General features: G+C 37.3%; 2 protein-coding genes across 3 annotated transcripts; one reads left to right on the top strand and one right to left on the bottom strand.

Moving 5' to 3' along the window:
• Window positions 1-2,249: 2,249 nt before the first annotated feature.
• On the top strand, window positions 2,250-4,165 carry LOC118743971 (N-lysine methyltransferase SMYD2-A-like). The gene is made up of 4 exons (XM_036476734.1): window positions 2,250-2,257; window positions 3,071-3,406; window positions 3,478-3,817; window positions 3,902-4,165. Exons 1-4 carry the CDS (start codon window positions 2,250-2,252, stop codon window positions 4,094-4,096), a joined length of 879 nt encoding a protein of 292 aa, XP_036332627.1. The 3' UTR covers window positions 4,097-4,165.
• Window positions 4,166-5,372: 1,207 nt separating this feature from the next.
• On the bottom strand, window positions 5,373-13,179 carry LOC118743365 (salivary glue protein Sgs-3-like). Of its 2 annotated transcripts, none has more exons than XM_036475990.1 (3): window positions 13,139-13,179; window positions 12,176-13,058; window positions 5,373-5,693 (listed from the first exon to the last, which is right to left on the bottom strand). In XM_036475990.1, the coding sequence occupies exons 1-3, from the start codon at window positions 13,139-13,141 to the stop codon at window positions 5,524-5,526; spliced, it is 1,056 nt and encodes a 351-aa protein (XP_036331883.1). In that variant the 5' UTR covers window positions 13,142-13,179; the 3' UTR covers window positions 5,373-5,523. The 2 variants fall into 2 exon arrangements, with proteins under 2 accessions (XP_036331883.1, XP_036331882.1); XM_036475989.1 differs by having other exon boundaries at window positions 12,176-13,064; window positions 13,139-13,178.
• Window positions 13,180-13,190: the final 11 nt, after the last annotated feature.

Below are 13,190 nucleotides of genomic sequence, written 5' to 3'. Positions count from 1 at the left end.
AAAAAACTTCAGTTTCCAGTTCACTTAGCTTTTGCAATAAAAAAGGATGCCTTAAAATAAAACCAACTCTTTATCGAAAATAAAATTTATGATAATTGCATTGGAAAATGCATCTATGTTAATAGATGTATTGAAGTACTAAAAACGTGCTGCGGAATAATATTAGAGTAAGAAATTAGATAGTTAAAATTTAGTTATTACAATACAACTTTGGTATTTCAACTATTATCTATATAATTTATTAAAACTATTTTATTATAAACATATTATTGCTTTTGATTTCATAGCACTCCAGCTAAACAACTATTCTACGTTATTATGCTATCACGGCTATATTAAAATTCGAGAAGAAATGAAATATAATTATAGGAATTATAGGGGTCATGTGACTTGTGGTTACGAAGTTATGGCGAAAAATTCCAAGCCTATGTTAAGTGCTACGCCCCTTTTACAAACTCATTTATATATACCTTACTATAAGCACCTACCATAGATATGTCTGCATACCAAATGTTATGTTTATGTGACTTATGGTTCCGAAGTTATAACTGGTAAAATATTCCACGTCTTTGGGATTTGCCGCCCCCTTCCACAGTCTTATTTATATATATACCTACTACTTAAGTTCCGTAGTTATGACTGACTAAAAATTCCACGCCTATGTTATCTGCCACACCTCCTTTTACAAACTCATTTACATATACCTTAAGATAAGCATCTACTATAGATATGTTTGCATACCAAATTTCAAGTTCATGTGACTTACGGTTCCGAAGTTAGAGCTGATTAAATAATTCACGCTAATGGGTGGTGCCACGCCACCTTTTCCAATACCGCCAATTTTTTCCCATGAGTATGGAATTAATTTTATTTATCTCGACAGCAAGTTCCAATGCTCTACCACAAATATTTCAAGAGATATAAAATATGAAAATTTTAGTAAGTATAGGAGGTGCCACGCCCTCTTTTCCAGCACTGCCCATTTTTCTCTATGCCTATAACCTTCCCGGGGAAAAAGCAAATAAGTGTGCAAAGTTTCGGGCGATTCCGTGCCGCGGTTCAGAAGTTATAAGGTAATAAGCAAACAGACATTCACATTTATATATATAGGTGAATTCAAGTTTGCCTGCCAATTCTTATGGTCTTAAAGTAATTCCAGCCTATGTTGAAAGTGCATTGTTGCAAGTATAAGTCAACATACTTCAGGCATGGTGCCCGTGAGTGCAGGCGCGGGGCAGAAAACGTATATCGTTAAAATGCCATGGCGTATGAGTTATGTATCAACATCAATATTTAGTCCGGTTATGCTTCCAAGCTTGTGCTCATTCACCTCGGTTTGTTCTTTATTTGCAGATTTTTGCGAATAGTTGAAAATTCGTACAAACTTTTACGGAAATAAAAACAGTATTGCTTTTGTTTACGTAATTAACTAAATCCAAAGAGAGAAATTTCTTAAAATTTTCCGCAGGCATTTCGGGAGGGGTTTGAACCCCCAAAACCCCTACCTGCGTTCGCTCCTGAAGCCAGCTGTGATTACTTTACTTTACGCTGGGGTGGGTCTTCAATACAAGGCTATCTATAGAATTTCTGATCAGAGAAAAATTGGGCATAGGCCTACCAGTGGCAGGTGATGGTATATCCATCTACACTGATTGCTCAAAGAAGACTTGCCAAACATCTGCAGCCTCTTCCTAGCTAAGATTTATACTGCAGAGAAGGCAGCTGGTCTTCTACTAAATAGCACAGGTACTGGCAGGAAATCCAATCACTTTGCTGTAACCGAACGGATTTGAAAGAAATAAATCCAAAGTATTTAAATCGATGATCGCAATATCACTCTTTTCTAGGGTTTCGGACAAAGTAATATACATACATTGGATGTAATAAGGCAGCTAATAAGATGATCGTCTCAACACACCGCTGCCAAAATCTACATACCTGTCATATATGCCGAGTTGTCTGCAATCACAACTACTCAATGAAATAAAATACCTATCTAAATTTCTGAGATTAAGGGTTTTAAGAGCTTTGCCCATCTGCCGCCCAGAGAATGATAATGGATGCATCGATGACTGAGGTGGGTACTGGCCCGATTTTTGGCACAATTGTGTTAATGCAACTTATCGAAAGTCGATCAAGAAACCCCATTACTTATCACTCAAATTTGCCATTTCCTTGTCTTAATATAATTGGTTTTGGATCAAAAATAGCTGGCCTGACCCCTGTCCAGCCAAATGTTCAGATGTCCCATGACCAGGTATTTCCAAAGATGGCCATATTTTTCAGCACAATTTATTAGATATTAAGATTGTCGAACTAAAAGCTAATAAGAGGCAATTTTATTAAATGCAGCTTGGCTATCCACACAATCCATGGCCTGGAGAATTACAAGTATATTGCCTGTGAATTCAGTGACATATTCGCCAATAGAGACAATAAATACTGTCCGTGCCGCGCGAATAAGGCTCCAAGTCCTGACCCTGTGTCAATTTTGGAGCCATTGGTATAATGTGTGAGCTCGGGCTCAGTATTTGGACTAAGCCAGCACTTCGCTTCAGAGAGATCAATATTGTGAACAAATTTTTCCTTCACAGAAAATGGTGGCATTGAAAATACCTCTGCCTCAAGCGAATTCCGCCTCACTCCACATTGTATTATATCACCACCCTTTTCTTTTAAGCCCGACCTCTTCGCGGTCAAAGACATTAAGTGACGGTATGCTCCGGTACAGAATAGGGCGATCGTTCTTTTAGGATAGGTAAACAGATTTCCCATGCTATTGACTGAAGATTTGCTCAACCACACCACGGATGCCTAATAGATAACAGGTCTGCTCAAAGAAGTGTAGATCCAGAGGATCACTCTTAGGGACGGCCCCACGTCTTACCCAAGACAGAGACAGGTTTATATTAACAGAATGCTGATAAGGCTATGAACAGTATTTTGTTCAATGTGAAACTTTCATAAAACCTTCTGGTGAAGAGCACAGCGCTACGTTTGATTGCATTAGCGTACAGTCCATTAGAATATTTTGTATCTTGGACTTTTAAATAGCGTTTTTCCTCTACAGACTGCCCACCGATGACTACAGACGAGTATCCCATTTGGAGCGTCATGAAAAAACACGCCCACCATCGAACTTTTTCCAACATGCACTGATGGCCCGCTTCCTAACAAAATGCCTCGCAGAAGCTGGTTACTTTGGTGCATCGCCCAAAGCTGAAGATCTGGTGACTATCGGCGGCATACTTTTGCGTACTTTGCAATTCGTACAATTCAATACACACGAAGTAGCCGAATTGCATGCGAAGAAGGCAGATAGCAATGAGAAGACGGTATTCATTGGTGGTGGACTCTATCCGACATTGGCGCTCTTCAATCACTCCTGCGATCCGGGTGTAGTGAGGTGATGGTCGTGTGGTATTTTGGAAAGGAGTTTCACGACAAATTTTTTATTTTTTGCTTTCCCTCTTGCAGATACTTTCGCGGCACCACTATACACGTGAACACCATACGCCCCATCGAAGCTGGTCTACAAATTGCTGAAAATTATGGTCCCATTTATACGCAGGAGGGTCGCGAAAAGCGTCAAGCTGAACTTAAAAAACTCTACTGGTTCGATTGCACATGCGACCCGTGCTTGGAAAATTGGCCCACCTTCGATCAGCTGCCAACCGATGTCATACGCTTCCGCTGCGACGGCCCCAAACAGTGTAGGGCAATTATTGAAGTGCCGGCGACGTGCAACGATTTCATGATCAAATGCGTGACTTGCGGCGAGAGCACGAACATCTTGAAGGGCCTCAAAGTGATGCAGGTGGGCATAAATAAAGCTTTTGCTTTGCTTAATAAGTCTCGCAGATGTGATTTTAATTGACTTGCTGCTGCAACGCATTTTTAGGATACCGAATTGATGACACGCACTGCCAAGCGTCTCTATGATGCGGGCGATTACGCGAAGGCGTTGAATAAATTCATTGACCTACTACGCATTATGTACGAGGTGCTGGCTCCGCCCTTCCCCGATTTCTGTCAATGTCAACAGCACACAAAGGATTGCTTCCTGCACTTGGGTAATTTCTATAATTTGAATTAATTCATGCGCACAAAATAAATACCTACCTATGTATATGTGTATGTATAGTTATGTGGCTAATTGTGTTTGTCATTGGTCATGAAATTCGAAATGGTTTCGCAGCAATTAGTAATTGCGTTATGGATTAGTTGAAATTCAATATCTACACACTTATTAAAATGTTTTTCCCCAGCTAATTAATAGTCGCATTTATTTCGAAATTTATTTACAAACAGGCAAGAAAAATATTAAGAATTAAAAAAACTGCGCAATATCGTTTATAAAATTTGTAAAATATACACATTTAAAATACTTAATAAAATGTAGAAAAGCGCAACATTGTCGATTCATAAGTATGATTTTGTAAGTAGGTTCCACGAGTTTCCAATTCACCTCATTCTACAGTCACTTCTACACATAAATATGTAAATAAGTATGTATATTAGGGTGGTCCAAAACAAGTAAAGTCGGATTTTTAATGCTCTCTATATGGACAAAATATACCCCCACTTTTTTATTTTGAAATCAAAAAATATTTAGAGGTCGCTCAAAGCGCTCAAAGCTTTCCATGTACTTTATATTGGAAAAAACGACCTTTCGTAGAAATGTTATAGAATTTTTGAAAATCAATATTTGTCGATCGGGGAAATTTGGTTCCTCTTCAGGAGACTTCCAGTAATAATATCAAATTGTTTGTTTAACCATTTTTTAATGCTAACGATTTTTTATTTCTCCCACCATTTCTGTCATTTTCTGGGGGTTTGGCGGACCTATAAAATATAGTTACTATGAAAAAATGGTTAAATAAATAATTGCGTAATATTATTGGGAATCTTCTGAAGAGGAATAGAGTTTTCCCGATCGAAAAATAAAGATTTTCGACAATTCTATACCATTTCCATGAAAGGTCGTTATAGTGAAAACTTCGAGCCACCTCTAAATATTTTTTGATTTAAAAAAAAAATAGGGGTATATTCTTTTCGGTATAGCACAATCTTAGGCGGTGAGAGCATTAAAATTCCTACTTTACTTTTTAACATGCATTTTTGGACAACCCTAATGTATATGCATCGTTGCAAGCACCCCAGCAAAAATTTTCGGTTTTTGGTAAGCGCTTACTTTTTGTATCGATGGAGTAACGCATTACAATTCGCCTCAAGTCAAACATTTTCATTTTCTCGTTTACCCACTGCATTACAGGTAAGTGGTGAATCTCGATTGGGAAGCACTTTTCGAAATTCACCACTTACCTTCTAGTTTACAGAACACATTACTTTAACCTGGACATGTCATTGGCGGTAAGCGAGAAAATGTAAAAATTAAAAATTTTTTCTTGAGGCGAATTGTAATGCGTTACTCCATCGATACAAAAAGTAAGCGCTTACCAAAGAATCGAAAGTTTTTGCTGGGACAAATTAAATCATGCGCATGTCCAGCTGTACGGCCCATTAAATGCTATACCAATAATTGGTGTACGTATTATAACTGTGTTGTTGTTGTGGTTTTTGTTGCTGCTGCTGTTGGCAATGGGAGCTATGTACTTGGTTGCAACCGGCATAGCTGACATCGTTGTAGATGCAACAACGGTAGCACTGTACGTGGTAGACGTACTGCCATCCTGTGGTGAAAAAGGAATAGATTAATAAAACTCGTTTAGAAAAGCGAATTTAAAGGCAAACAAGTACTTAATTACTCAAATGATATATTTAATATGAATTGCTAAATTAAGGCAGACTTCAAGGCATTTCTATAAAATTCGCACAACGCTTGTTTTCACTATGTCAAATTCAATTTTTTCATCAAATAAGGGAATACACATTTTTAAATGGAATTAAATAGCAGTATATATCGATTGATTTTGATGAGGATAGGGCTTGAGTCGCGCACATGCGCTGCTGAATCGGCTATCTGACTGTTTTTGACCCATAATATCATCGGCAAAGGTTATCCATAAAGTTGTGTAAAAATTCTTGGCGTCCAATTATGACATAGTGAAAACCAGCCTTTACACTTATACATATATGTATGTGTATGTATGTAAATGATAAATTTGTTCAGCTTCGCAGAATACGCTGATAATGATTAAAAATATATTTTGCTGATTGTTCTATTAGGTCAGATTGGGACAAGTTGCGTACCAATCTCAGGAATTCCCAATTAATTTTAATTGTTTTCAGTTGAGTTGTGATTTATTAAATTTATTAAGATTGCTTGATAATTTTTAAACCTCTTGTGGTATAAGGGCGAACCCGAGAAACAGTCAACCAAATGCATTGATTTGATGCCCAGATGCATTGATTTAATCATTAAATGTGCTGATTTTTTTACTGCACTGATTTTTCGGAACCCGAAATCAGTGCGCAAAATCTCCTGATTTTGAGAGTTTGTACTGATTTTGTACTGATTTTTACATTTACCAAATATTTTTGTAAATTGGTATAATTGCCATTTCCTCGAGGCTAACATGTTCAAAAAAAAATGTTTTTGACAACTGATATGTGTGAGAAGATTGAAAGCAATTTCTTGAACGTGTAAATACAGCATTAATAAAATCTAAACCACTATTCAAAAGGTGTCACCTTGCAATTGTTTCGTTAATCTGTACTTTTAATCCTTTGCGAGACGCCTTAACCATCTCCAATGGGGATCAAAAATTTATTTGTTAAATCTATGAGAGTGGTGCTACCGATTGAAGGGGTGAGACTGAAAAAAGTCGTTCATTTGACTTTAAGGACCACCCTAAGTACATATTAAGGCAGTACTGGAATACACTTATTTAATTTCTAAAGGAAGCCTTACACCGGCCAAGCATTTTAACCCTCTAACCGGTAAGACGGCCTCAGGGCAGGCATCACAAAAATCAAGATCTCCGTATGAAAAAATTATTTTTTCTTAAAAAAATGAATGTAACTCTCTCTCCCATATTTCTAGGGAAATTTCTTTCTCAAGTTAAAATAAAATCCGTTGGACCGTTTGTCTTCTATACTCAGTTTTGTGCGAACAGGTCGAGAAAAAGGTCGTTTTTTTTTATAAAGAAATTTATTATTTTCAATATCAAAACTTTTTATGTTTGAGAAGTCCGCTGAGCTCGATAATTTTTTTTCGTAAAGCTGTGCTCATTAACTTGCTGATTTTATATAAAAAGTTAAAAAAAAAGTGGAATTTTCCGCCCAGCAGTGCAAAAACTAATGAGTGCCTCAGGGCAGTGTTGCCGGTCCGCGCGTACTTTTATTTACATTGATTTGCAGAGTGCTGTTGTCGTTCCGCGCGAACTTTTATATACATTGATTTAAAAAGTGCTCTTTATAGTCGGTTTTACTTTTATTTCATAACTTGTTTTCATAAAGTGAATACAAATATACTATTATTAAACCGGTGTACGATGTCGCGAGTGAAATTTTCAAAGTTAACGGACGAAGAAATCCATGAAATCATGGAATCGGGAGTTACAAGTGGTGAAGAAGATTCAAACAGTGGAAGTGACTCTGGTTCTCTGTACCACGAGCCAGAGGAAATAAGTCCAGAGGACGAACATTTGATATCCCTATGCCTTCGAGGTATGGATACGAGTGCAAATTTTTTCAACGACGCAGCTGATTACTCACTTACAACATCTACAGTCAGAGATACCGTTACTGCCGATGAAGGAGACATTCCATCAACAGATGCGATTACAGCGACCTACACGGCATTGACGTCAACTCCAATTCAAAAGAAGAGAGCTCGTTCGCCGTTACCAAGACCCGAAGGCACCGGTCCAGCCGTTGTGCCAACCAATGGCGGTTTTGTTGGAAGTAAGTATATCTCCCTCTCCTTCTTAGATCATCGTGATCTTGCTTTATATTTATTTTACCGTTCTTTCAGATATTGAATCAATTTCCAAAGATTCCGCTGAATTTAGCAAGTTGATGTGGCGCAATACAGCTCTAAAACTTCATGTAAATGAGGTCGCATTCCGTGGATCCACACGTTTACCTGACAATATAAAAGGGCTTTCAACTCCATGCCAGTTATTTCTCTATTTTTTTTCTAAGGAAGTAATTGATATGATTGTTGAGGAGACTAACCGGTGTGCTCTAAGTAGGGACATCAACTCAAAATTCAATGTGAATGCCGATGAAATATGCCAATACATCGGAATTCATTTATATATGTCAATATATCGATACCCGAATTTAGAAAGTTATTGGGGAAAGAACGCTTTCGAACCCATTCGCAAAACAATGCCATCGAAACGATTTGAAGCTATAAAAAGATTCCTATCATTCCGAGATGAGGAAGAAAGGGTGAAGAAAGGGCAACCAGGATATGACCCGTTGTTTCGGATACGTAATTTCTCGAATCTTCTCAATGAACGCTTCGACTCAATCCCAAAACATGGTCGACTTTGGTAAGCTTCTGCCATTTGTTAACTCGCAAAGTTATCAGGTTTTATTGCTTTTCTTTAATAGTGTCGATGAGCAAATGTGCTCGACGAAAATGAAACATCATTTAAGACAATATATGCCAAACAAGCCGCACAAGTGGGGTGTCAAATTGTTCGTATTGTGCGATTCGTTTGGTTACGCATATAGGTTTGAGATCTACAACGGCGCAGGAGACAATGTTATTCTACCAAATTGTCCCGATCTAGGCAGCTCAGCAAATGTTGTTGTTCGTTTATCCCAAACTGTGAATGACTTCATGTACCATATAATTTACTTCGACAATTTCTATACGTCGTTACCTCTGTTGGTTTATTTGCGAGCTCGTGGCATATTTGGTCTTGGCACAATTCGAGTGAATCGTATCCCAAATTGCAAATTTCCACCGGACAGTGTTATAGCAAAGAAAGAGCGTGGGTTTTCAACAGAGTATGTGGGCTCTGCATATGGAATCGATATTAGTACTGTTCTGTGGAAGGACAATAAAGCGGTCAGGCTAGCTTCGACTTATGTAGGAGTTGAGCCATTCGATCGGAGTAATCCGAATGAGCAAGTAGCTAAGGCTAAACGATATGACAGGAAGAAAAAGAAAAACATCGAAGTCGATTGCCCACAAATAATTAGGGAATACAACAGCCATATGGGAGGCGTCGACTTAATGGATGGTTTGATGGGACGATATCACGTGAGAGCAAAAACACGTGATATAATGACGCGCCTTTTTTATCATTTTATTGACATGGCTGCAACGAACGCTTACCTTCTTTATAAGCGAATAAATATGGAGAAGATAAATAATTCCAGTAATATTTCTGACGAGGGAGAAAAGATGTTACAGCTGCCTGAATTCAGAGAACAAATCGCTGCTGGTCTTGTGAGCTACAATCAAAAGCGTTCAGCGGGTCGTCCAACTTCAACAAGCCAACCTAATACTGCACAAAAGGGGTCTTTACCTGATTCTCTGATTGTAGGCAGAAAAGCTGTATATCCTGTTGATGATGTTCGTTTCAACGGTAATACCCATCTTCCGAAGTGGCTTGAGAAAAAAGGTGGGAAAAAAATGTGCAAACTTTGTAAAAAGTCCCAAACTCAATTAGGGTACTCACAGTTCTATATTATCTACTGTGTTAATTTTGCCACCTGGTAACTTTAAAACATTTTACCATGTGCTAACTTTGTTTGTTGTTGGTTCCCATACTAATTAGAGATAACACTTTTGGGCAAAATTGCTAGACTTTGTCTCATGTTTATGTTCTGTGTTAAACTGGCATCTATCGCTGCTTGTACATACATACATGAATTTCGCTTTGGGCGCAGCGCTGCTTGTACATAAGTTTCTCTTTGCGCCTGCCTGGAGCTGGCAAAGGTTATTTTTATTTTTATTTTTGCGCTGTGCTAGCTGAGTATAAAAAAGAGAAGAGAGAATAGAGAGAAATATGTATGTGGTTTGTTGATGCTCTCTAAACACAAACGCGTGAAAGGCAAACGGTCTAGCAATGCGTGGTATTGTTGATCAACTTAATACTTTATTTAAACATAAGGGTTGCTCACAGTTCGAGTGTGTTATCTTGTTAAAGTTGCCACCTTTTAACTTTAGAAGTAAACTGTGAGTACCCTAATTGTGTCTGCGAAGTGTGTAATTTACATTTATGCTGCTCCGCCACGAAAAATTGTTTCGGGGAATATCATACAAAGAAATAATTTATTTGTTTTATTATTCATTGCTTATTACAACTTATTTCAATAAAAACATTGTTCCTTACTAAAAATTGTACGTGTTAATTTTTTTCGCTCCAACCGGTAAGTATGCCCTGAGGCACTGTTTCTTATTTCTCACCTGGCAGGCAAACGAAACGACATATTGACTTTCTGTTGACGGAATTGAGTTTATTATGTCCTAATTAAGCTAGAAAAAAATTCCCAACCGTTTCTGATCATTATTTAAAGTTTGCCGGTTTGAGGGTTAAAGTAAGAGAAAATTACTAAATTCGTGGCAAACTCAGTTTTTGCATACTATTTTAGCATACCCTTGTAGTCAGCTGATTAAGTCAAGTGACTTTTTGACTAGTTTTGGTTATTTTTATTTATTTAATGTTTATATTATTTATTTTTTATAAAAGTCTGGCACTTTACTCAACCAGCCCCACATAAATCGACATTTCAAACTTCGTACAAAAATGATGAAAATTCAACAAACTTTATCATTTTCACCCGAAATTTTTAAACCTTTTATTCAGAATTTTTAGAAAAATTTTGGGTATGCAGTTTTGTAACTCATTAAATTTCAAATACTAAAGTGCAAATTTCAAGGCGCTAGCAAATCGGGTTGACTTTTAATAGTTTTTTGGTTGACGGTGTTGTGCATTTTCTTTCATATAAAATATATTGACAATTTCGGTTTTATGGGAGAAAATGCTTAGTACCATCAGCAAACGAAATTATTAAAAATCAACGCGATTTTCTAGCGTCCTGGAATTTGCAATTTCACCTACTTAAATTTAATGAGCTACAAAACTGCATACCCCACATTTTTCTAAAGATTCTGAATAAAAAGTTTAAAATTTTCGGGTGCAAATGTTAAAGTTTGTTTAATTTTCATAATTTTTGTACGAAGTTTGAAATGTGGATTTATGTAGTTAGGTAAAGTGCTAAATTTTTATAAAAAAAATATAAACATCAAATAAACAAAATGCTCCTTGACTTAATCAGCTGACAACAAGGTAAGTGTAGGAAAATATATATATACATAATCACAGGATTTTAAGCCGAAATATTTGTAGCAATACTTAAATTTTTTTTTTATGAAACCAATCCAATTTTATGTTAAAACCTGAATTCCCTAAAACACCACGGAGAACCGAAATTCAAATCGAAGAATTTTTGATGCAAGTTTCTCTAAACAAATGAAGCTTATCATCTATCTAAATTCTTGAACAATAGCGTTGCCTATGCTATGTAAAAAGTGTCTAATATAAGTTGCGTTCCAGCCATCATAAACTTGGTCTATAGTATTTCACATAGCAAGGAGTGGAGCAGATGGCACTAGTCGCGCGATTACTATCTTTAAGCAGATGCTTTGCTGACATTTCATTCAAAGGTTTGAACGCCTGAAAAAACTTATTTTCGATATTTATTATTTCTTTAAAGAAGTTCGAGATCTGTGCAAAAATTATTTTGGTGAACCATGAAATATGGCTACTTTTATATTTTTGAATAGTACACTTTTCCTACTTTAGCTACTTTCATAAATTATAAATGAAACCCGGTTCCTCCTTGGCTGCCTAGAATTTTTGCGGACCCAAACAAAAATTCAAGGAGATATTTTTAAAAATTATCAATTATATAAATATGTCAATTTGAAACATTGTTTACTTTTCCTATAAATTTTAGAAATTGCAAATTGCGGTTTGTGCATTGATGGCAATATGTACAGATGTACAGATGTATGAGTGTAGAAATTTTTTGAGCACTACTGACATACATATATAAATCATTTCAAAGATACAGCAAAATCGCCAATGATTCATATTTCTGTATCTCTTATTTTCGTCATAGACAACCATATTTAGTATATCGCACTCCAAACAATTTTTTTGCGGCGAAAATAATCATTACGCAGCCGTCAAGCATGCATCTTTTTGTATGTAAATACATAAAAAAATGATTTTCCACTTACCGCCGCAGCGCAACTGCAAATATGGTGAGCCACGTTGCGATTTAAAATAGCAACGATTCTGTTGCGAAGTTTGCGGATAAGTTGGCTTCTGCGGCTGCTGGGGTGTATATGGCTCCCAGGGATTCGCCGGACGATATGGTGGGTAACCTGGATGTTTTGTTGTTGTAGATGTTTTGGGTGCTGTTGTGGTGCTTGGTTTTGGATAAAATGGATAGCCTTGCCAGGGTGCTTTTGTGGTAGTGGTAGTAGTTGTTGGTTTCCTTGTTATTGGTCTCCATATAATTGGCCGGATAGAGGGGGTAGTTGATGTAGTGGAGCGTTGTGTTGTCGTTGTTGTTGATGGTGCGGGCGGCTCTGTTGTTGTAGTGGTGGGTCTTTCAGTTGTCGTCGTTGTTGTTATTGTTGGCTCCTCTGTTGTCGTGGTGGTAGTGGTAGCTAATTGTTCTGTTGTTGTTGTTGTTATTGTCGGTTGTTCCGTAGTCATGGTAGTAGTAGTGACTGGGATTTCTGTAGTTGTCCTTATTGTTGTTGGCTCCTCCGCTGTCAGAGTAGTAGTCATGGTAGGACTTTCGGTTATCGCTTCAGCTGTTGCAGTTGTTGGCCTTTCAGTTATTGTTATTGTTGTCGTAGACTCCCCACTTGTCGTTGTGGCGATGCCTGTTGTAACTTCTAACGTCGTGACAGTTGTTGGCGCACTAGTAACGGACGCAGTTGCTTCCTCAGTGGTCCTTTCTGGTGCATTCGTTGTTACTGCTTCGGGTTCTAAAGGACCAACTTCCGGTTCTAACGGCCCAATTTCGGGCTCTAAAGGATCTGGCTCAAAATCTTGCGCCAAAGCAACACTCACAAGTAGAATACCGCACAAAATAAAGCGCACTTTCATCTTATAAGAGAGAAATAATATTCATTAGCTGTAGAAATTATAACGGCAGCATTTATTTAATTCAGTTGAATTAAAATTACCATTTTATGAAAACAACTCAGACTCGCTTATTAAAATATGTATTTAAAAAAA

Source organism: Rhagoletis pomonella, unplaced genomic scaffold, assembly GCF_013731165.1.
Source record: "Rhagoletis pomonella isolate Grant_MI unplaced genomic scaffold, Rhpom_1.0 Rhpom_scaffold_00007, whole genome shotgun sequence".
NCBI classification, from domain to species: Eukaryota; Metazoa; Arthropoda; class Insecta; order Diptera; family Tephritidae; genus Rhagoletis; species Rhagoletis pomonella.
Note: the sequence above shows the minus strand (reverse complement) of the source record. Positions and strands in the feature narration are given on the sequence as shown.